This window comes from Chroicocephalus ridibundus, chromosome 3, assembly GCF_963924245.1.
Source record: "Chroicocephalus ridibundus chromosome 3, bChrRid1.1, whole genome shotgun sequence".
NCBI classification, from domain to species: Eukaryota; Metazoa; Chordata; class Aves; order Charadriiformes; family Laridae; genus Chroicocephalus; species Chroicocephalus ridibundus.
In genome coordinates this window covers 41,094,745-41,115,658 of record NC_086286.1, presented here as the reverse complement: position 1 = coordinate 41,115,658, position 20,914 = coordinate 41,094,745, and the positions used below count along the sequence as shown (strand labels likewise).

General features: G+C 44.0%; 1 protein-coding gene across 1 annotated transcript; it reads left to right on the top strand.

Annotated features, from left to right (window-relative positions):
- Positions 1-19,667, top strand: LOC134512477 (protein ELYS-like; the record flags this gene model as incomplete). The annotated part of the gene is made up of 24 exons (XM_063327853.1): positions 1-121; positions 841-1,094; positions 2,788-2,968; positions 3,763-3,970; positions 4,687-4,803; positions 5,770-5,854; positions 8,864-9,011; positions 9,662-9,794; positions 9,882-10,063; positions 10,445-10,506; positions 11,339-11,467; positions 13,217-13,307; positions 13,396-13,485; positions 13,648-13,788; positions 14,564-14,668; positions 15,440-15,533; positions 16,482-16,605; positions 16,727-16,783; positions 17,752-17,898; positions 17,990-18,177; positions 18,347-18,491; positions 18,587-18,718; positions 19,308-19,455; positions 19,543-19,667. Coding segments are annotated over exons 1-24 (3,207 nt in total), but the record flags the coding sequence as incomplete, so codon positions are not given.
- Between the last annotated feature and the right edge of the window lie 1,247 nt (positions 19,668-20,914).

Here is a 20,914-nt window from a genome sequence, read left to right as displayed (position 1 = left end):
ATGCAAGACCTAACAGCTGAGGTAACGAGCAGTCTGCTGCAGTTTCCAGAGGTGACTCTTCAGGCACTTGGGGAAGATGAGGGAACCCTCGGCTCTGTGCTGTGCGGGAGGTTTTCTGGAGGTGAGCATTTTCCTTTAAATTTGGTCTCGGTACAAAGCTGTTCTTGCCTGGAGGCTACCTGAAGCCTCAGGTCATCGTATCAGCTGTGTCAGGTTGGTGCTGTTAAGAGGCATCCTGTTTAGAGAGAGAGAACAAAAAGGGTGCTTCAGCGATGACAAATGCTAATATTAAAACGTGAGTATAGTTAAACTTTGAAGTGGACTTTCCAGGTGATGTGACAGTAGAGCTGGGTGCCTATCTGGAGGTCTAGGCTTCTGTTAAGACCAGGTGGAATCTATCTACCTGAGTGTAAATGCAGGAATTGAGCTCATACTTCCTTTGGGCTGGCAGTAGTTCAGTGAAACAAAATGCCTCCGATTCTTCCTCTACGCTCTAAGACTTGTATTCCCATATGCGTTTAGATCATTTCTAGCAAAACCAAGGCGAATATGGTATAAAGGCTGTCGATCAGGACCTTGTCATTTTTATCCCAAACAACCCAGATTCTTCGGTGCGGGAATGACAAGTACAAATGCAAAATAACAAGGTGGTTAATTTTAGGAGGGATTGCTTGGGGATTTCAACGGGTGATTTTGAATCATTGACTAGAATGAGGTAGGTCGGTCTTCCTCTGCTAGGTACGTTTATTGAAGGAAAGGGGCAGGCACTGTGATTTTTTTTCAGCTGTTTTCAGTCTTCCGTTGGACATTTGCTTCAGTCCTCTTTCTTTTCTCTCACAGGGAGAAACGGCCTGGCGTGGTTGGCACGTGGTCCTCACCTTGAGGTGGTGAACTGTGTGACAGGAGAGCGGCTCTCTGCGTACCGTTTCAGTGGAGTCAATGAACAGCCTCCCACTGTTCGTGTGGTGAAGGAGTTTTCCTGGGAGAAGAGAACTGGACTGCTGGTTGGGTTGGAAGACGCAGAGGGAAGCGTTCTCTGTCTGTACGACCTTGGACTCTCAAGAGTGGTTAAAGCAGTTGTTCTTCCCGGGAGGGTAGGTACTTTTTAATTGGAGAAACGAAGCTTTGATGTTGTTAGGTGCTGCGTAGGCCTGTTTTAGGACAAGCTTTGGAGCGTCTCTTTGTAGGAGGTATTTTTTCTATCGTGCGTTAACATCCTGTCACTTGAGAGTATCCAGTCAAGATGGTGTTGCTGTAAAATCTTGGGCTTAATGTGCCATTATTGTTGGAGTTTACTGAGAGTAAAACAAGTTTTCTGGTTTTATTGTAGAGCACAGAGTTACCTGATTCTCTCCTTCCGCAAAAAGGCCTTGAAAAGCACCTTTGTTTGGCCCTAATTGCTTGATTTCCATCAGAAATACCGTCTTTAAAATGGCTCAGAATTCCATAGTTGTGCTGTAAATGACTTCGACACATTGCCTTGAATCTCAGCCTAGCAAGCAGGCTGAGGAGAACACATTTTTCTGTTGACTTAGGAGAGGAAAAAAGAGCCTCTAGTGAGTTATCTGACAGATTGTTGGGAGGTCACCTTTCAGCCTGCAGTCCTTGAATCTCTGCTCTCTGACTAGTGTGTTTGTGTAGATGGGACACACTGGTGTAATGTTGCTGATGTTTTCTGTCTTCTGTAACCCAGAAACTCAAATGATGTGTGTCCCCTAGCCTCATTATCTTAATGTAAACAAGAATCGGTGGCAGTCAATAGAAGATCAAGATTCATTTTTATCATCTTAGAATCTGCAACAACTAACTAACTTCTTAGCCAGCTTTCCATCAGCTGCTTTGGTTTGACTTGCTAGAATACAGGTGGAGTTTTGTTTGTTTGTAATGCTACAGTGTGATGACTAGTAGTAAGCATTCGTATTGGGGTCACTGAGAGAGAGAAATACGTGCAGCTTTAGCGCAGGAGTCTTTGTGTGCTCGTGTCTCTGCTCTAGCAGTCAGTGTTGTCCTGGGATGTGCTGCAACGTGTGCTGAAAGGTCTGTCTTCGCCTTGTGAGACAGTTGCGTGCAGACTGCTGGGCACGTGAGAGAGCAGTGTGCGCTTCCTCCTTTAGGTGGAGTCACCTTTTTATCTGAGAAGCTGCTGCTTTAGGCTGGCTTTTAACATTTTTCTCAACATTCGTGAAAGCGCTGGTGTGCATTTAAAGCTTCTTTTCCTTTATGTGGTTGTTACTTTTCTTCTAAATGCGGACTAGTGTGAATTTTACTAAGCTGGTCTCTCCCTTCAACGCTTTCTAAATACGTTTCGCTCCCATGGAAATGGTGTGTCTCCCATGCAACTTGGCCGCTGCCTCGTCTGACTCTGGAGCCCTGATTTATCCTAACGCCCGTTTGTCAAAGAAGGCATAGACTGTATCGCGGTGCTGGTGGGCTGTGAGCGGTGGGAGACCTCGATGTAGTTGTGTTTGTCTGTCTTAAGCCCCTTGAATACGATAAAGTTTCTTGCGTATAACTGATTTTCTGTGTTTTCCTCCAGTTAATTACTGCGAAGTAGGAAATGGAAATTGCTAAGCTGTACTAATAGAATGCCCCATGTAAGTTGAAGTTAAGTCACTTACCCGCAGGAAATCTAGTAAATGGAAGGCAGTAACAGGTTTTTGTACGGGGCTTTTTTGTCTTTGTCTCTTTTCTTGATCTAATTGCAAACAATGCTTTGATGCTCCTGTATTTACTTTCTCTATTGAGCTTGTCAAAGAGCTCAAATAGTAACTTGTAGTTTTCCTGTAGGTAACCGCTATAGAACCCATAGCGAATCACGGAGGACCCAGCGTGAGCACTCAGCACCTCCATCAGAGTCTGCGATGGCTCTTTGGGGTGGCAGCAGTGGCTACAGATGCTGGCCATCTGCTTCTGGTTGACCTTAGTTTGGATGATTGCTCCTGCACTCAGAATGATATCGAAGCATTGGGTAAGCCTGCAGTTTTTCCACATGAATTTAAACGCAAGAAAACTTCTGTCTTCTAACGAAACAGTATGCATCCCACTTTGAAGACCCTTGTGTCAGACGTTTCTGACGACTGGTTACAGGTGGCAGTTTGACATCGTATAGTCCTGACCTGATTAAACCTGGGAGCGTCTGACTGCTCCTCGCAGTGTTGTAAATGCCCCCTCCCACCAAGATCCCTGTGCCACTATGATTCTTGCCAGAGAGGTGTAGGAATTTTGCCACGTGAGCCGGTGCGGCCGCCTGGTAGGAAGTTGTGTTGGAGGAGCCCTGTTTCCCGGGAATGCTCTTCTGCTTGTGTTAATTGACTTGGGGCAAATTTTGGGCTTGTTTTTTAAAATAAACCCCACTTACCAACACCCATGCATTTGGATGAATGAAATCTCGAACAGGTGTACTCAGATTGCATACACCGTTTTGGCTATTACAACAGCAGCTTCAGCAATTGGTGCCACTTCAAACACGAGGTGCCACTTCAAATTTCATCACGAGGCCCAAACTCCTGCTTTTCAGAGTCCGGGAAGAATTTGGTTACGTTTTTACCTAGCTTTCAAATGTGAGTGAGAATACTTGTCTGATCCGAGAGTTCTTATGTTCTTTGAAGACATAAGTAATGGAAATGGCAAAAAAAAGTGTTGCATAAATGGCTATTTTGCCTGGCACGGTAGCATTAGATGATAGGGGTTGTCACGTCAGTGCCTAAAATGCAGCCTAAATGGCATAACGTATTCATTTATTGCTTGGTTTTGTGTGTGTAGATCTAGAAGTTGTCACTAAAAATCCTGCTGAAGTTGCACAAAGAAGAGAAACTGTGACCAGCGAATGGAGGCGTCTCTGTTTTCAACTACAAAATGCTTCCGGAACAGCAGTATCAGCCCTGTGCTACATAAGCAGAAGCAACCAGCTCGTTGTGGGTTTCTCGGATGGCTACCTGTCGCTCTGGAATATGAAAACTTTGAAGAGAGAGTAAGTAGGCCTTTACACTTGGCCATGCCTGGAGGTGTGGGGCTCTCGATTTGTTGCTTAAGGAAGCATGTGGATGTAAAGAGAACTTTTTCAGGGACTGACATGAGTATGAGTATAATCTTGGCACGTTCAGAAATCCTCTTCTGACATAACTTTTCAGTCATACCTGGATCAAGTGGTCCGCCTTCTCCCCAGTGGACTAGGATTGTTTTCCTTATTGTGCCTGTGGATTGAGGAATTGTGGAAAGCATGCTTCCTGGGGTTTTCAGAACCGGTTACTGCAACTGGGGCATCCATTGAAAGGCTGAAGTATGTCAGTGATGTGATTTTGGTGCCGATATTCTCTAAAGTGTCCAGGGTGAAACTAGTGAGACATGAAAACTCAATAGCTGACCTGTGCCTTAAAAATGTATTCTTTCCTGCATGTCAGCTTTGGCCGAAAGAGCAATCTCACCTGAAATATTTGGCTAACTTCTGGTCGGGATTCCCTTCAGCAGATCTGCACTGACTCCCCAGGAGCTGTTGGATGCATAAATAGACAGTGGAGGAATAATTAGGTGGCAAGAGTAGAGTGTGGAGGTACAAGTAAGGTTCAGAAGTCAGGAAGAACAATGCTTGACGTAGTCCAAGAAACGAGAAACTACCTGTGTTTGGGCCACTAGGCTCACCTTTTGTTTTCTTTTTCGTGTTGCTTTTTTTTTCCCCTAAACCTGTAGGCACCACGCTCAGCTTGAAGGAGGGAGGATTCCTGTCTATGCTGTCACTTTTCAAGAGCCTGAGAATGATCCTCGAAATTGTTGCTACTTGTGGGCTGTTCAGTCTACGCAGGAAAGGTGAATAAAAACTTTAACTATCAGCCACTGAACTAATTCCTTTTTTTTTTAAGGATATTTGTTCCCATACAGTTGAACATGTGTATTTGTTGTGTGTCTGCGATTCTTTCCGGTACGGAGGGTGTTAAACTTAGAATGCAATTTTTACAGGATTTACCAGACGTGAAGAGGGACCTACTAGTTCCTGCCTTCTGTCAGAAGGCAAAGCAACAGTGGCCATATTCTTCTGCTCGCATTCTCAAATGGTTTGCTTTTGTTCCTCGATGACCGCTTCATCATTTGTTTGATAGTCACACCGTGGTATTAAAATACCACTAGGAGCAGTTGAGGCTGCAGATCTACAACACCAGACGTGCCCACACAACAGCCTGCCGCCCCTAAAGGCGGCGGTGACAGTATTGCCGATGGCCTTGTGCCGGCATCAGCAGTCTGTGGAGCCTTGGTGAGGCAGTGCAGCTCCCCGGGCAGAAAACGATTCAGCAGAAAAGCCAATGGGTTCCTGCTGTTCTGCTGAATCAAATCGGACTTGGAAGGGTGCAGAGTGTGCAAGAGGGGGAGGGGAACTTTGGTGGTAAGGGAAGGGCAGAGAGATCTCTCTTTCTGCATCAGCAAGCGATTCCATCAGCTCAGCTGTTGGTAGAGTGGCAGTCTTTTAAAATTTGACTTCAAAGCAGTTTTGATGGAGAGCTCTTCATTGTGAAGAACTATTTCCAACAATTCTTAGTCCATACAACATATTACAGCTTTCCAATTGTACGGTTGGCTTTTGCCCCTGAAGCTGTTAGTGTCAAAACGCCCTCCTTCATGTTTCAGTGGCTAAATGTGGCCGATGATCATGTTTTGGGAAGAGGTGGTGTTCTTTTCAGCAGGAGCATGCTATTAAGAAAACGTCTAGGTCTACTAACACGACGATGAGGACTATAAAGCAGCTTTGTAACCAAATTTCATAATTTATCCCTTTTTCAGTGAAGGTGATGTGGTGAGTTTACACCTGCTGCAGTTAGCGTTTGGTGACAGAAAACGCGTGGCCTCAGGACAAGTCATGTATGAGGTAAGAGGTGCATGCGTGAGAAAAGCAGACAATAGTAATTTTCTCTAAGGGAGTATCAGTTGAGTTACAGGGGTGAGATTTACCATCAAACTTCAGAGCTGGCTGAAAAAATAATCATGTTTTGCTGAGTCTTCTTGGGCACGGCCTTTGTCCATACCTTTTGGAAAGAAGGCGTACCATTTTATACTGCAGTGTCGTGTGTTCCAGCTAGATTCATCTGCAAAGAGCCCGTATAAATGAAATTCCTGAAGAGGACGCGGCTTTTGCAAATAAAATTATTCTGAAATACCAAATGAATGGCATGTAGGAAGAGAAGATTGGGCCTTGAATCGCTTGGTTTAACCAAGCTTCGGACTTGAATAAGCTTCTGTCTCTCTCCCTTTCTTAAAATACAGTCATACTCTAGTCTTTGCTGATCTTCGGTTTTATATTCTTGGTTTCCCTTAGAGCTTTGTCAGCCGGACTTCTCACATGAAATGCACCTACAGTGTCTCTTCAGTGTTGATCCTGACACTTAGTAGCTGTAAAGATAACTCGTTCTTCTTTTTGGCTGGGTGACCTATTCAATCTACTCTTAAAGCCAGGAAAATATGTAATTTGGTCAGAAGAGTGTACCTAAATGTTAGATCTGGCTCCAAGGAGGATGCGTTCAAAATACAGATGTGAGGTATCATTGCATCTCAGATAGCTAACAGAGACAAGGCGCATCTGTTAGATGTGTAATTCCATTCAGTTGTACGCCTGGAAGTCTTCCAAAATCTTTTTGAGGGGACAGTAATCTTAGTTCAGAGCAAGTCTTTCCTCCTGATTTGGTACTTTCTCTTGCATATTCTCAATAGCTATGGAACGAAACAGGGGTGACTCTTGTATCGTGGTACTCTGGTTTTTGTAGGGACTGTGCCTTTTGATTTTTTTGGATTAATTTAGATTTTGAGTGTTTTGCTTATGTGTAGGAAAGGTGCTTCCTCATTTGGCACTGTTGCTTTTGCATAGATAGAGGTTAGGTGTTTGGAAAAGGTGGTGTTTCTTTAAAATGCATTATCTATCACGGTGACCAAGTAGAAGGATCTTCCAGGGATTCATCGCGTGCTGGATGCTATCTCTTTATCTTTGTTGATGTGCGGGACCTGTGCTCCACAGCGGATACTTTTAGTCTCAGAACACTTCCTTGTAGTCACAGATTGGTTAGTACTACATGACTGTCTGCCTGCATGGCTGTCTGAGTCAAGTTTCTTGTCCATCTTCAGGGGTAGAAAATTTAAGTGTCTCCCGTTTGCTAGGCCAAGTTTGAGTAAAGAAGGAGGAATCTACTGTTGATCCTTGTTCACTGGATAGAGTTCATAGGAGCTCAAAAGACTTTTTCAATACAGCAGTGCTTTTTGTTCCAGGAATTAGGTTTGAGGCTATGAAGCAGTGCCTCTTTGACTGTGTGTCATGGTAAGAGTCACAAATAGGACTTATGGAACATGTGGTACTGTGTTTTTCTATATGCGTGTCAAACTCTCGTCTCCATTGCCTTCAAGGCTGGTTTAAGTCTGCTTAAGTAATTAAACAGAAAGGTATGTTTAAGTAATGCTTCCAAAGACCTTTTTTGTACTGTCGCAGCAGTTGCTAAATCTGGTGCATCAAATCACGATCGTAGAGCGCATCTTTACCCTCGTTCTGCACAATGCTTGCGGATGGGCAGAGTATACACTCTCTACTTTGATATCAGAGTTTGAGCAGTGCATCTCGTTTGAAAACTTGTTTTTGTGTTTTGCTAGTCAATGGAGTCATTACTTAACATCTCCCATACAATGGAGTTCCTTAGAATGACTTTGCCCGGCGTGGAAAGTTTAAAATGCACTGCTTTGCTTCAGAAGCATTTTCTTTTTAGTTATGAAAGACTTTTTTTAATTATTTAATTTTTCTTTTTAGACAACCTTCATATTTATTTGTAACACTTCCTGGAATCATTAAGAGAAAGCTCGCCTCTTCTCAGATTAGGTGAATTAGATGTATCCTATGAGATCATACGGGAATGTGTGGTTTCATGCCAGTTCGTTTCAGAGCTCTGCAAGTTTAGGAAACTTGGGTAGAATGTGGCGTTATCAGTTTATGGGTTGTGTGGGTTGGGTTTCTTTTTCCCTCTTTTTTTTTTTTTTTTAATTATAGAGCTGCTATTTGTCCCCAGTACACCCATTCATGTGTTGTATGGTAGACAGTTTGAATGAATGCTGTATTTGGAAAGATGGTATTTCACTTCACGCTTACTTAAAAAATGGCACTATCAGAGGTTCAACACAATCGTGCCGGGGTTTCTGTGTATCTCAAAATTAGTTTGTTTACTGTGTAGTAATTCGTGATGCTAAAAGCCTTGGCCACGTGCACCCCGTGTCCTTTCTGGTTTTCCCTTTTGCTGTTGGCTGTGCTTGGTGAAGGAGCTGAGGGGTATTTCACCCGTTAGTCTCTGACAAGATGAGAGGAGGAGCTGTCATAGCTTACGTGGCTTGAAAGAAGATTGCTAATCAGTATGAAGTTCTCACAGTAACTAGAGAGGGGTGCACGGTCACTCTGGTGGTGTGCCCATAGAAAATACCTCTTGACAGCTTTAGCTGCTGGGGCTTCTCTAACTTCATCAGTTCTGCAATCAAGACATGGAGCAAAGAGCTTTGCATGCCTGTGTGTTGCATCATTTTAGATATCTCTTTGTAGCGATATATTTATTTTTATAAAGAACATTCTTGGATGTCGCAAGGAGTTCTGCAAAACATGTTTAGATCTGAAGAATGTTAGGGAAATTCTAAATTTTGAAAAAGTGCAAAGCCTTTACAGCCAAACTTACCCGTTACGATTTGACACTGCATTCTCTTGCATGTCAGGCGTAGTTTCTATTTACCATCAGAAATAGGCTCATGCGAAATACACAGTATAATAAGCCTATTCTGTTAGACTGTCTTTCATGTTTAGCCATAATGTATGTTTTTATCTTAGAATGACCTTTGCTCTCTTCTCTGATTTTTCCCCCAGGGTTTGCAATACTGTGGCGAAAAGTTCAGTTTAGATCTCACGGGTGGAGTCTTTCCCTTGAGAGGCCAGATGAGTACTAAATTAATCAGCTGCCAGACTGTCGAAAAATTCCGCAGCGACGTTGACGGAGAGGATAGCGTAAATGAAGGTTTGTTCTGATGTCCGTGTTTGGTGATTTTAAAAGAAGTGCTTTTGGAACCTAAGCAACGAATGCTGTTCTGTCCCCACAGTCTGAAAGTCTTGCCTATCTGCATAGACTAGATTGTTGGGATTATTTACGAAGAAAAAATGGATGCTTAAGTTATGTGGGACTTCTTTAAGGGAAAAAGTGGGTTTTATTTTATGCTTGCTGACATGCTATCGCGATGTATGGTGGGGCCGTTTGTATGATGATGGTCAGTCGTTTTACTCCTCCAGCTGCCATCTTTGAACAAGAAGTTCAAACTCTCCATTGCTTAGGAATGTTACCAGAATTTTTTCCCTTCTTCAAACCGATGTCCGCATCTGCATCCAGATGGTAGCCCGTCACAAGTGCTGTTCCCCAGGGCACTGCACTGGGGCCACTTCTCTTTAGTATCTTGACCAGTGATCTGGACGAGGGGACAAGAAAAAGGGGCAGTGTGACTGAAACCTATCACAGAGATGTTTGCTATTCCGTAATTACTGTAATCACTCTTAGGAAGTGTTGTGTTTCACGAGTGACAGAAGAGAATGAAGCCAAAATAGAAAGTGGTGTTTTAAAACTATCGGATCTATCGTATTTTCTACAAGTCAGAAACAACGTCTTGTCTTTTACAGTCACGTCTCCTGACACCAGTGTCTCAGTCTTCAGTTGGCAAGTGAATACGTACGGTCAGGGAAAACCATCTACTTACCTGGGTGTATTTGACATTAATCGCTGGTATTCTGCTCAAATGCCAGATTCGCTAAGGTAGATTTTTCTTCAGTAGTTTTCCATATGCCTGCCAATAATTCATTTGAATGTCGGCATTTAGCTTACGCGCTTGTTTTCTTTAAGGCCGGAAGAATTCCCTCATGAGTGCCCCTATTTTGCACTGTGGTCGCTGGATACTGTAGTGAGCGTGACTTCTCCGAAGCTCCTTTTGGATATTCTGGTCCATGAGCGGAGTCTAAGTCGAGGAGTTCCTCCTTCTTATCCACCACCTGAGCGGTTTTTTCATCCAGGCAACTATAACTTTGGTAGGTATTTCACTGCTTTTGAGAGTGATAAGCTTAAAATGAGGTCAAATGCCATTCATTGGTTCTCTTGTTCAGTCATTGTTTGTCATTCAAAACCCAACCCAAACCAAAAAAACACCCAGTCCCCCCCAAACCCAACTCTGATCACGTTGTACTGACAAGGTATTTACTATTGTGAAACATATCTGACAGCCGGCTGAGTTTTGGTGCTTTTGTAATGTAGCCGGTGAAGTGGTGCTGGTTATAGCCTGAAATGACTGTGAACTGAAGCTCAAAGCACTCAGTTATATGTTTCTAGATACCGGTGTGTAAAAAATGTAAAGTGGTCATGCCATAACTGTGAGAGTACGGAAGGTTGTCAAACGTTCCCTGTTTCTGCAGATGGTACGTGCTTGCTGACCTCCGGAGTCGTTCACATGACTTGCACCGGCTTCCAGAAGGAGGTGATCTTTTACTGTATCTTTATTGCGAGTGGCAGGAGATGTAGCTTTTCAAAGTTTTCTGTTGCACTGCTTTCCGTGTTAGGGACCGTTTCATGCTCATCCTGCCCGTCCACACGCATAGTTGCAATTGTATCCTGTCGCCAGTTGTATGCAAATGGTAATGTTTTAGGTCCCCTCTTGGGACTGTACAACTGCCGTTGTCTCCTCTTGAGGCACGATCGGGGATTGAATGTCTAGAAAGGAATGCAACGTTGCTCCAGGAGCAAGAACAAAACCACTGTAGAAGGCGGGGAAAGGTGTTACTTCTTTATTGCCCCTCAGTCGAACTGCCTGCATAGTCTTGAGTTAGAGTTTTGATCCCCAATTCTCTTGAAAAAGGAGGGAATGGAGAAAATGAAAAATGACATAACTGTTTGAGGAGTGAAAATTTTGTTTTCTCCCAAACTCGGCCAAATTATAACTTCCGAGCCGCAGCACAGATTGTGACAGATAATTTTGAGTGAAGTTTCAGCTCACTAAATGTTTCCAACATGAATCGGCTTCCATACGAATAGGCATAGAAAGGATCTTCCAAAGCGTGAAGTTGCATGTTAGCTGAGCTTACATAGAATGTATTTTGTGTCAGTGTTGAGGGAAAGAGCAAGGCCTGTGTATAGACAGAGAAGGTAGAAAAGACTTAATTACGCAGATTGCTAACCTAAAGCATCTTAGTGGTTCAGGCTGTCTGACGGTGTCAGTGAACATTTAGATTCTTCCTTTTAGAGGTTATCCAGAAGCGTAGTGACGGAATAACAATGCTGTCTTAATCTGTCGTTTTCGATCGATGTTTCAGACCTTGAATTTTTTGAAGAAATCTGGCCCTTCAATATGGGAAGCCATTCAGGAGAGCTACAATAGGTGTCTTGTAGCTGGCTTGCTGTCTCCAAGACCAGTTGACGTCCAGCCATCCAGTTTGAGTCAGGTGAGTGCCTATGAGGGAATCAAGGGGGAAATACATCCATCTGGTCTGACAGGGCTGGAGGGGCTACAAGACACGATACTCCAATTTGAAATACAGGTTTGTATTTGACCTGAGCTAGCAGAAGTAACCGTATCCTTAGATCCAAAGTAGCGACTTTGACTGGGAACAGCCCTAAGAGATCTGTCTTTAGAGACCCCTCTCTTAATTCGGTGCCACACACAGATGCGCACAAGGAAGCGTGCAGTCAGTGCTGGTCATGCCCAACATAACGCATGTGTCCCCCAGAGTAACCCCCATCCCTGTCAGTTTCTCAAAGCAGTGGTTCAGTGCAGTAGCCGACGATGGGGGCGTCTCCCTGGGATGCGAGCTCTTGCAGACGTCGGCTTGCTGCACTGTCACTGTACGTGATCATTTGCTTCCAAGGAAGTGGGCTGTGGTAAAGGATTACTGCTGTCAGCTCTCCCTGGCAATTTCTTCACGGCTTGCCCTCGTTTTCCCTTCATCGGTAGGCTTTTCTGCATCCTCTCCGGGCGGATCTTCACCTCTGTAGCCTCTGCCTTGTGCTGCAGTAGCCCAATTTGCTGCTCTGAGACTGCCCTCTTGCAGCTGCAACACCTTAATCACCTTTATCTCATGACACTCGCTACCTTCTATGTGCTTTATGCCACCACAGTGACTTCACTCCCCCTGCCATAGGTTTTCCATTTGCAATGCACCAACCTTTCCCTGGAGCGATCAGCAGGAAGGGGAGAGCAGCCTTCCCACTGCCCTCCTCTTCCTGTCTCCTGCATTCGTCACCACATTTGTGGACGTGTGTTAGGACATGAACGCTTCTGCACAGTGTGGTAGCTCAAAGACATTTCTTGGCAAGCTGGCCAATGGTGTGTTTCCTTGTCTGAAACCAGTTTTCAGAAAAAGATGGCAATATCACATGTGTGTTCTACATGTGTAGAAGTCGCTTTGAATGTCATGATTTTGCCTAGAGGGGAAAGATACTTTTGAATGTGTTTAAAAAAACCCACCCAACCAACCAAATCCCATCCCAAAAACCAAAGTAAAAACTTATGAAGGGTCCTCTCACCTGAGAGAAGTACGAGAACACCAGCTGAGATAAGCTACTACTTAATATCGCGCGTCTGTGCATACCTGTGATTTATCCTTGTAAGGATTACCACTACACTATAATACAGTATTTGAAGAGCCTAACATTTAAGCCATTAGGATGTAAATGTTTTGCTTCTTTTCTGTCACGTTACAAAATTCCAATGTACTGTTTTGGGTGTCAGAACTGCTTCATGTCTTCATGGTCTAGAAAGCTGCTTGGCCGTAGCTTCACTGTTTCCATGCAAACGTTGCACAGTTGTGTTTGTCCTGTCCCCTTCCTGCGTTCCTGATGGCAAACTTATCTGCACAGATGTGTAACGCGTATTAGCAGAGGATGTTTCTGGACGTAGTAAGTCGGAACTCAGTACGTGAAGACTGTAATGCAGAGGCACGCGAAGAAAGATTAGAATTAGGCTGCAGTAAGTTGAAATGTCAGAGGAGAAGTGTGTTAATGTGTTCCTCAGAGCAGTGAGCAGTCCAGCCTGTGGCTGGAATTAAGAGAAAGGACGTGGCATTCCTGGCCTGTGTCCTGATTGACTTTGTGATGTCTGAATGAGTATACAGTTAGAAAGAAACATTTACTGTTGATGGTTCACATGGTGCAAGTAGGTAAGATTCTCATTTGAGTTTGTCTGTTACGTTTAGGAGGAGCAGCTGGAAGCAGTATTGTCAGCTGCTGTCCAGACAGGTTCTGTGGGACTTCTGACTGGATGCATTAAACATTGGATATCTGAAGGTAATACTTGGAACGTTGTTTTTTTACGTGGTACCTCTTTGAGTTGGAGCCTGTTGATTCATTTCTTTTTTGTTCTCTTTGTTTAAAGAGCAGCCAAGGTCTGCTGGTAATTTACGGTTTGTTCTTGAGTGGACATGGAACCAAGTGATCTCTACAAAGGAAGAATTTGACCAAATCTGTGAGTACTAGTGTAGTCATTCCGCAAACCTAAAGTCGTTCTTTCTGATTGAGCTTCCTCAGTAATACGCCACTATAGGATATTGCACGCGGTCCTTGAAGTGCGCCTTGAAACTCTGGAATTGCTCTGTCGGCTAACGATTTAATATTTATTCTTGAAAAGGTGTTCCGCTGTTTGATGGCTCTTGCAACTTCACTGACCCCCAGACATTACGGTCTCTCCAGCGCTGCCAGTTGCTTTTGAGCAACCTTAGCACGGTCTTAAACTGTTTTCTCACAGAAGCACAAGAGCTTACTGAAAAAGGTTTGTAGTAGTGCTACAAAATCTTTGGTATGTTTTATTAAGATTTGGAATTGTGGCAACATGGGCTTTTGTTGTTTTTGAGGATTGGAAGACAGTCACATTTAGCTGGGAGAAGGGGCTTAAAGCTGAGCGCTTGGGACCACCACAAAACACGCATGGAGTTCAGGGCAACAGTTTATGGTGGAGCTCATGCAAGGGGGTGGGGGAGGCTACATCCAGAGAGAAGCTTAGTAGGCAACTGGGCTGAAATTACAGCAACCGAATGTGGTATTGCTGAAAATTATTCCTTTGAGTTCTTAGCTAGCAAGTTCTAGTTGCATGCAGACACCGTGTTGCAAATTGCTAAACAATACGAAGGAAGCGTAAGCGAGTAACATGCAAAGTAAGTTACTTGAGTTTCTACAGCTTTTTCTCTTAGAAATGGTTCTTGGCCTATTGAGAAAAGAAAAGACTATCCCTTTGCTATCAGAAGAATCTCTGCTACGTGAGAAACAGATGTCTTATTCCTGCGTGCATTTAGTAGTTCAGGCTTTGGGGTTTTGGTTTTTTTTTTTTATTTTAGCCTTTAGTGAGTTTAGTTCTTTATAGGGGTTGCTTTTTGTTTTGGTGGTGATAGTGGGTTTTTTCTTCAAATAAGAAAGCGATACAGCATGAAAAACGCAAAGAGAAAGATTTCTAATGTGCTATTTTTATACTTTTGGTTTAGTAGGATGAAGGGAGTTTTGTGAAAATGAACGGAATTGCATAACGCTAATCATCTCCTGCCTTTTTTCAGGTTTTGCAGACGTGACAAATAAGCAAGCGGTAACCGGCCTCATTTCTTTGTATGCACGAGTGGTCATCTGGTTCTGTCGATCCGGTCTCCTTCCAGAGGGTTTAGGTAAGCGTGACCTGTCATACGTTTGTAGCAAGGCGACCATCCAGTGAGTGACTCCCACGAACGCATGCTTAGCCATGTTTTTGTAACGGTTTCGTCAGGAAGAAGTCGTGCTGGTTCAGTGGCAGGGTGTGCTGAAGTTCTGTGGGTGAAGTTGAGATTTTGCTGGGTTGTCAAGTACACGGCGTAGAATGAGGCAGGCAGTTTCTTTCCTGGGTGGATTTTAGGAATAGCAATGGACCCCTGACGTCAAGGCGCTGCTTGTGTCCACAGCTTGAACGACTTGAGATTTTAAACAAAGTACTATTAAACAACAAGTACCGGAATGCTTGTTTTTACAGTGAGAGCATTACCTGCATGTTTTGAACTTTCTATCAGTTGCTTGAGGAGAAAGTACACCTTGGAAATCCTTCTTTAGTTGGATGGATTAGAAATTCCATTGTCAGCCTTAATTGTCTCACAGATGCTCACGCGGCACGTTTAGAAACCATTCCCTTTGAGAACTGGGTGGTTTTTTTTATAGTGAACTTCAGCTTACCCTACACGTTGTGAATGCTGCGTGAACTGTAACCTTGAAACGGCACTTGGGGCAAGAAGGAATTGAGTCTTGTCTCTTAGAGTTCTTTTAGCAAAGGCAGAAAGAGGATTGGCTTCTTTCAGAGTTGGAGGCTTCTTGATGCTTAGCTTGTACGATCTTCTGTCTCTTTAGGCAAAAATTTTCGTTTACAAGTGTGATATGACTGCTTTAACTTGCTTCTACTTTGTTGCCTGTAGATGACGATACGCGTTTGTCAAGACCTTTCTACAATTATCCTCTGATTGAGAGCTACTATACTGGTCAGCGACAGAAACTTGAGCGTTTATCAAGGTAAGAGCTAGAGGAAGACTCTAGAACACTTCCACGGCAAATTCAGAAGTGGAAGGGAATGGCTTTTATCTCAACAGTTGCATGGGCTATGCGTAATGCCGCTGCCAGCAATACTCTTGACTTCAGTGACACGTGTGTTCTGTTGAACAGAGAGGTTACTTTCCTGTGTTAAAACGTTGCTATCTACCTCTGCTTAGTACCATTGGTTGGTATCATCATTTTTCGGGAGTCTACTTTATTCATTGGCTAATGTGTATAATTTCTGACTACTGAAAAAGGCCATGTGATTAGGACAGGATCAGTCACCTCCAGTTCAGCAAAGCAGGGTGTTCACAGAACAATTGTTTTGGAAGCAGAAGAAAGCGTGTTTTTTAACAAACAATCATCTCCGTCCTTGACTGGTAATAGAGGGTCATAACTGTATTGGCCTAAGTCCCCTTCTCCCAAGTACGTGGTGTGATTTCGTAAGATGGTTGGAGTTACATGGAGTTGGCACGCCTCGCACTCTGCTGGCTGTCGGATAGAAGTCACTTGCTAACGTCAGCTCTCTTTCCTGGACTAGCTGCCTAGCACATAGGCGGCATGCCTTGGATTAGCCGATAATAGGTTTTTCTTTGGAAATTGTACTGAAAACTGAATAAAGAGCTGACCAAGCTTCGGCGATGGCACTGTGACCAAGAGGCTGCAAGGTGAGTTAAGGTGGAAGCTGCAGGGTAGGAGGTATTGACTTCAAAGTTCATCTTCCTTGGCTTACTTCTCAAGTAACTTACATACAGGCTCGTGTGTTCCTTCGAAGCACAGAGCCTCTAGTGTCCTTTTTCTGCTTTGTGCCATCGGGAGATGAAAGGGCAGGGCTGCAGTCAGCAGAAGACTGGAGGAAAGCCGTTACACCGGGAGGCTGGAATTAGTGTTTAACTCTGTCCAAATCCTTGCTACCTTTTGTTCCAGAGGAAAATGGGACTCGGACTGCTTGATGGTTGATGGAATGGTTTCCCAGTTAGGAGACCAAGTGGAGAAGCTGTGGCGGAGAGATGCAGGAGGAACTGGGAAATACCCGCCTGCCAGTTTGCATGTGAGTGTCCTGTTCACTGAGAACAACAACAAACGGCCGCCCTCCCCGCCAAACCCCACCCAAAAGCCAATGATTTAGGGAAGACAGGCGTTTTTTCAGAACTTTTAATTTTTCATTTCAGGCACTGCTGGATCTCTATTTGCTAGAAAGCATTGAAGAAAACTGCAAACACGCAATTGTATCCTTTCTAGTTATTTTTATTACACCTCCAGGGGATGCACATAAATGTTCTTCAGTGTTGGTCGCCGACCTGTTTCATGACATTTTTTCATTTATGCTTCAAAGACAATGCAAGTGAAAACATTTAGTTTAGCGTTAAGTTGTAGACAGAAGCGCTGTTGTATTTCTTTGTACTGTGGATTTTTGATGACTTTTTTCTTAAACGTTTTGTTGCAAAAGACTTCTCCGATAGGGAGAAAACAGTTTTAGTAATAAGGGTTGAAGATCTAAAATGTCCTTAGTTTTTCTCCAAATTTAAACACCGTTTAAAATTTTCTAAAACACCCATGATGGGTTATAAAACAATTTCTGTTTCAGAGCCAAAGGATTTCTAAGAGTGGTTTCCCAGTACCGGATTTTTGCTGAAATCACGGGTTTTCCAGTGCAGCTCACGGTGCTTGCTTTGGTTCCGTTGAAAGTGCAGGCACACGGAATAAGCAACAGGGAGAAGAGAAAAGTCATGGGGCAGAAACTTAATTTTTGAGCTGCTGAAATACACAGCCTTGCTTTTGCTGTTTGTTGCCTAACCCGCGAGGGGAGCCTAGAGAGCAAGGGGCTTAGAAACGCTTATAGCCCAGAGCTGTCTCGTTAGATGATGTCCCTAAAAACGGACGTCAGAAAGAGAAAATGACGCTACCAATGAGTGACCCGCATACTGGTTTAAATCCAGTTTTAATCATTCGGAGCTGAGCTGTACTGTAAGGATGCCACAATTTACACTGTTTTATAGACGCTGGACATGAGGGAAAAACCCAACTGTGGAATTTATTTGCTGTAATAATTGAGCGTTGGATGCTCCAATGTTTTGAATGTATTTTCTGCTTCCTACCACTTTTATATTCTTACTTCATTATGTTTTTCTAAAGGTAATGTGATAAACTTTTGGTCTTACAAACTGATTAGCCTTAATGAGATACCTGATGTCAGACAATTTACTTGCTGCTGGATATCAAGCGTTCCTTTCCGAGTGAGACAGAAACTTCAGTCGACTCCTTTGCAACTGCCTTTGGCATGCCTTGGGGACTTGTTAAGCTTGTTGAAGGTTTTTGGCTTCTAGATCACAATGATTACGAAGTAAGTCTGGTAGAGTTGAGTTAGACATACATGTCAGTACAAAGCTATAATCTAGAAAATGATTTTAAAACCCGATCTCTAACTTGTACAGAATTCACTGGCCCTGCTCTTTCATCCCGCTACAATCAAAACTGCGTCATGGCAGCACAAGAGAATTATTCAGTCCCTCCTGTGCCAAGGGGAGCATGGGCAAGCCCTCAGATACATCCAGCTGATGAGGCCACCCACGGCAAGCAGCGGGGAAGTGCAGCTTCTCCTCACTGTGTTGCTCTCCAATAGGTAAAGAAATACACCCCACCATTTTGTCACGCAAATCTTGTGAAAATGGAGAACAAAGAATAGAAATCATCATCCCCTAAGTTTCCTTTAAACTTTGAGTACAAGACTCTTGGGGCATCTCTTTGGTTATGCTGTTAACATGCCTTTACGTCTGAAACATTAATTACAGGTGCATGGTGGAGGCTTGGGGTCTGTTGCACCAACATGCCGCTCAGGCAAACTTAGAAGACCTCTTAAAACACATGTACGAAATGTGCCGGGAGATGGGCCTGATGGAAGACTTGCTGAAGCTGCCCTTCACAGACACCGAACAAGTAAGTGGGAGCAAGGAAAAATGTTCATCGTCTCTTTGAAAAGAGAAAAGGCAGAGCCATAACAGATTTTTGGAATGATTTTTTTTTTCTCATAGGAGTGTTTGGAGAAGTTTTTAAGGACCAGTGCTGGTGTTCAGAATCAAGAATTCCTTTTAGTCTACCATCTGCAGCGTGCCAACTACATTGCAGCACTAGAGCTGAATCAATCCATGAATGTCAATCTTATGGTAAGCGTGAACTTGTGTTCTGGATTTGTGACGCGTTTGCTGTTTTCTGGAATCATAGTTTTCCAGTGACTCAAACTTCTAAGGTGGTTTGGAAGTCGTAGGTCCTGCATTTGAAAACTGTCATGCGGCCAGGTGGTGTGCGTAGGTCGCTTTTTCTTGCTTGTTTTAATCTTCACATCATGTTGTCCAGGGTAATTTCCAGTTGTCCCGTATATTCAGGGCACTGGCGTTTCAGGAAGAACAAGGGAAAGCCTGCTATGTAGTAAGTCGTTTGCAAATTGCAGGTGATATCAGAAAATTGCAGGTGATAACAGGCGTATCAGAAGAAGGTTCTGCAGAGTGCCAGCATTGTTTTAACTTCAAGTTGTAGGCTCTGTTGCTATTCCAGTCTTCCTTCCACTTTGCTAAAAGTACCAGGTGAAATCGGTGTGTGCGGATGGGTAGAACTTGCCGCTGTTCTGTGCAGTGGAGGTGTTTTCCCACACCCGTAGAGGAAATCTGCTCACTAATGCGAAATAGCACGGAGAGGTCTGTGCAAGGAACTTCTTGTAATGAGTTAAGCTTTTGCTTTCCGCTTTTCCTTCATCAGAACGACGGCGATCATCGCTTGACCGACAGAGCAGTTGCCAGAAATTCTCTATTAGCCCAATATGGCAAGATCCTTCCACGAATTGAAACGCAGCTGGCCGTAGAGAGAGCCAAGCTTTACCATTTGCCTGCACTGGCCTCAAGAGAAGGTAACTTGTAGCGGGGGGAAATAGAGGGGAGAATTCCCTGTCACTTGGATGACACCAGGCTGAAATTTTCCCCCTCTTGCTTTCCAGTCTCAAGACCAAAGCCATTAACTCCAGTAAGAAAACAAGCTAAAGCAGGAAATGTGCGTCGAAGACCAAATTTTCTGGCGAAAATATTGTCCAGAATTAAAGAATCCTGGGCAGGAATGAAGGAGAAAACCGGTTTCTCACAAGGTGGATTTTAAAGATGCTGTCGTTTTTATAGCTGCTAAACGTGCTGTTTCTTCAGCAGGATGTTTCTAAAATTGAGGATGTTTCTAAAATGGGACCTGTTGAGATCCAAACAGGAGAGCAAGCAGTTGGGTTTCAACAGCACCCGCCAGTCCCTCACTAGAGACAGGAACAAGAAGAGACCTTAGATGCATTCACTTATTCAGCTCGTCTCGGCTTTGGGATTTAGGACAACACTGTAGAGAAGACGGGGCTGGACTTGGGAATACGCAAATCCCTCATGGGAGTCAATGGAAAATTTGGGTTGGGAAGAAGGCAGCAGGTCACAAAGCTTCCGCAGTCATTCCCGTAGCAGTGCAGTGAAGGTGTTTCTGCTTTCGTTATAACTGGTGGGTACTGATGTAGATGTAAGCGCCTGGTTTTGGCTTGTGGGCCCTCACTGAATTTAGGACAAACTGCTTACTGCTTTCTTGTTCGTAGATTTGTAAGCATAAAAGGAAAGTTTACGCAGACTAGTATTTCTTGACTTTAGTTTTGAAGCATGGCGTGTTGCTAATAATATATCGCTTTAGCAAGTTTTGACGAGGCGGGAGGCAAGAAAATAAGCTGATTCTATGGAGACTGCTGTTGAGGGGCTGCTTCCTTCTGCCGTTGTTGGCTAGCACTGCAACTTAGAGGGCTGGGCAAAGGTCTTTACACGTGGATTCAATTATCCCGACCATCCGAGTCCCTGGAAATAAGTAACGGTTACTGCTTTTGTTCTCACCGTAAAACCCCGAGTATCTTCACGTGGATCTAGAAGGAACGAATACTTGCTCAGCACAGGGAACGGGAAAAGACGAGGTGGAGCTATTTAGAATATACTGTGCTGTCTCAGGCAGTCCAAGCGGTTCCTTGAAGTGCAGGGTTGAGCTGTCGGATGTGAGGGCTGGACAGTTTGACAAAGTGTTGCCGACTGGAACTTTCAGCTTTTCTCTCATCGCTGCCTTTTACCCTGTTAGATGCAGAGTGGGTCGCCGTGTGGGCATTTGTCGTCAGTGCAGGAAGTACTGCAATGGGATGATTTCTGCCAGTTGTGGCTACAGCTCGCATTGTAAAACTGCTCACTTTGTCCAGGAGTGGTGGCAAATCGTAGTCAGGAACAGAAATACCAGAAACGGGGCACGCGATGGCGTACACTGAACACTCTCTTCTCCGTCCCTTAAACACAGAGGCTGTCATCGGTAGCAGA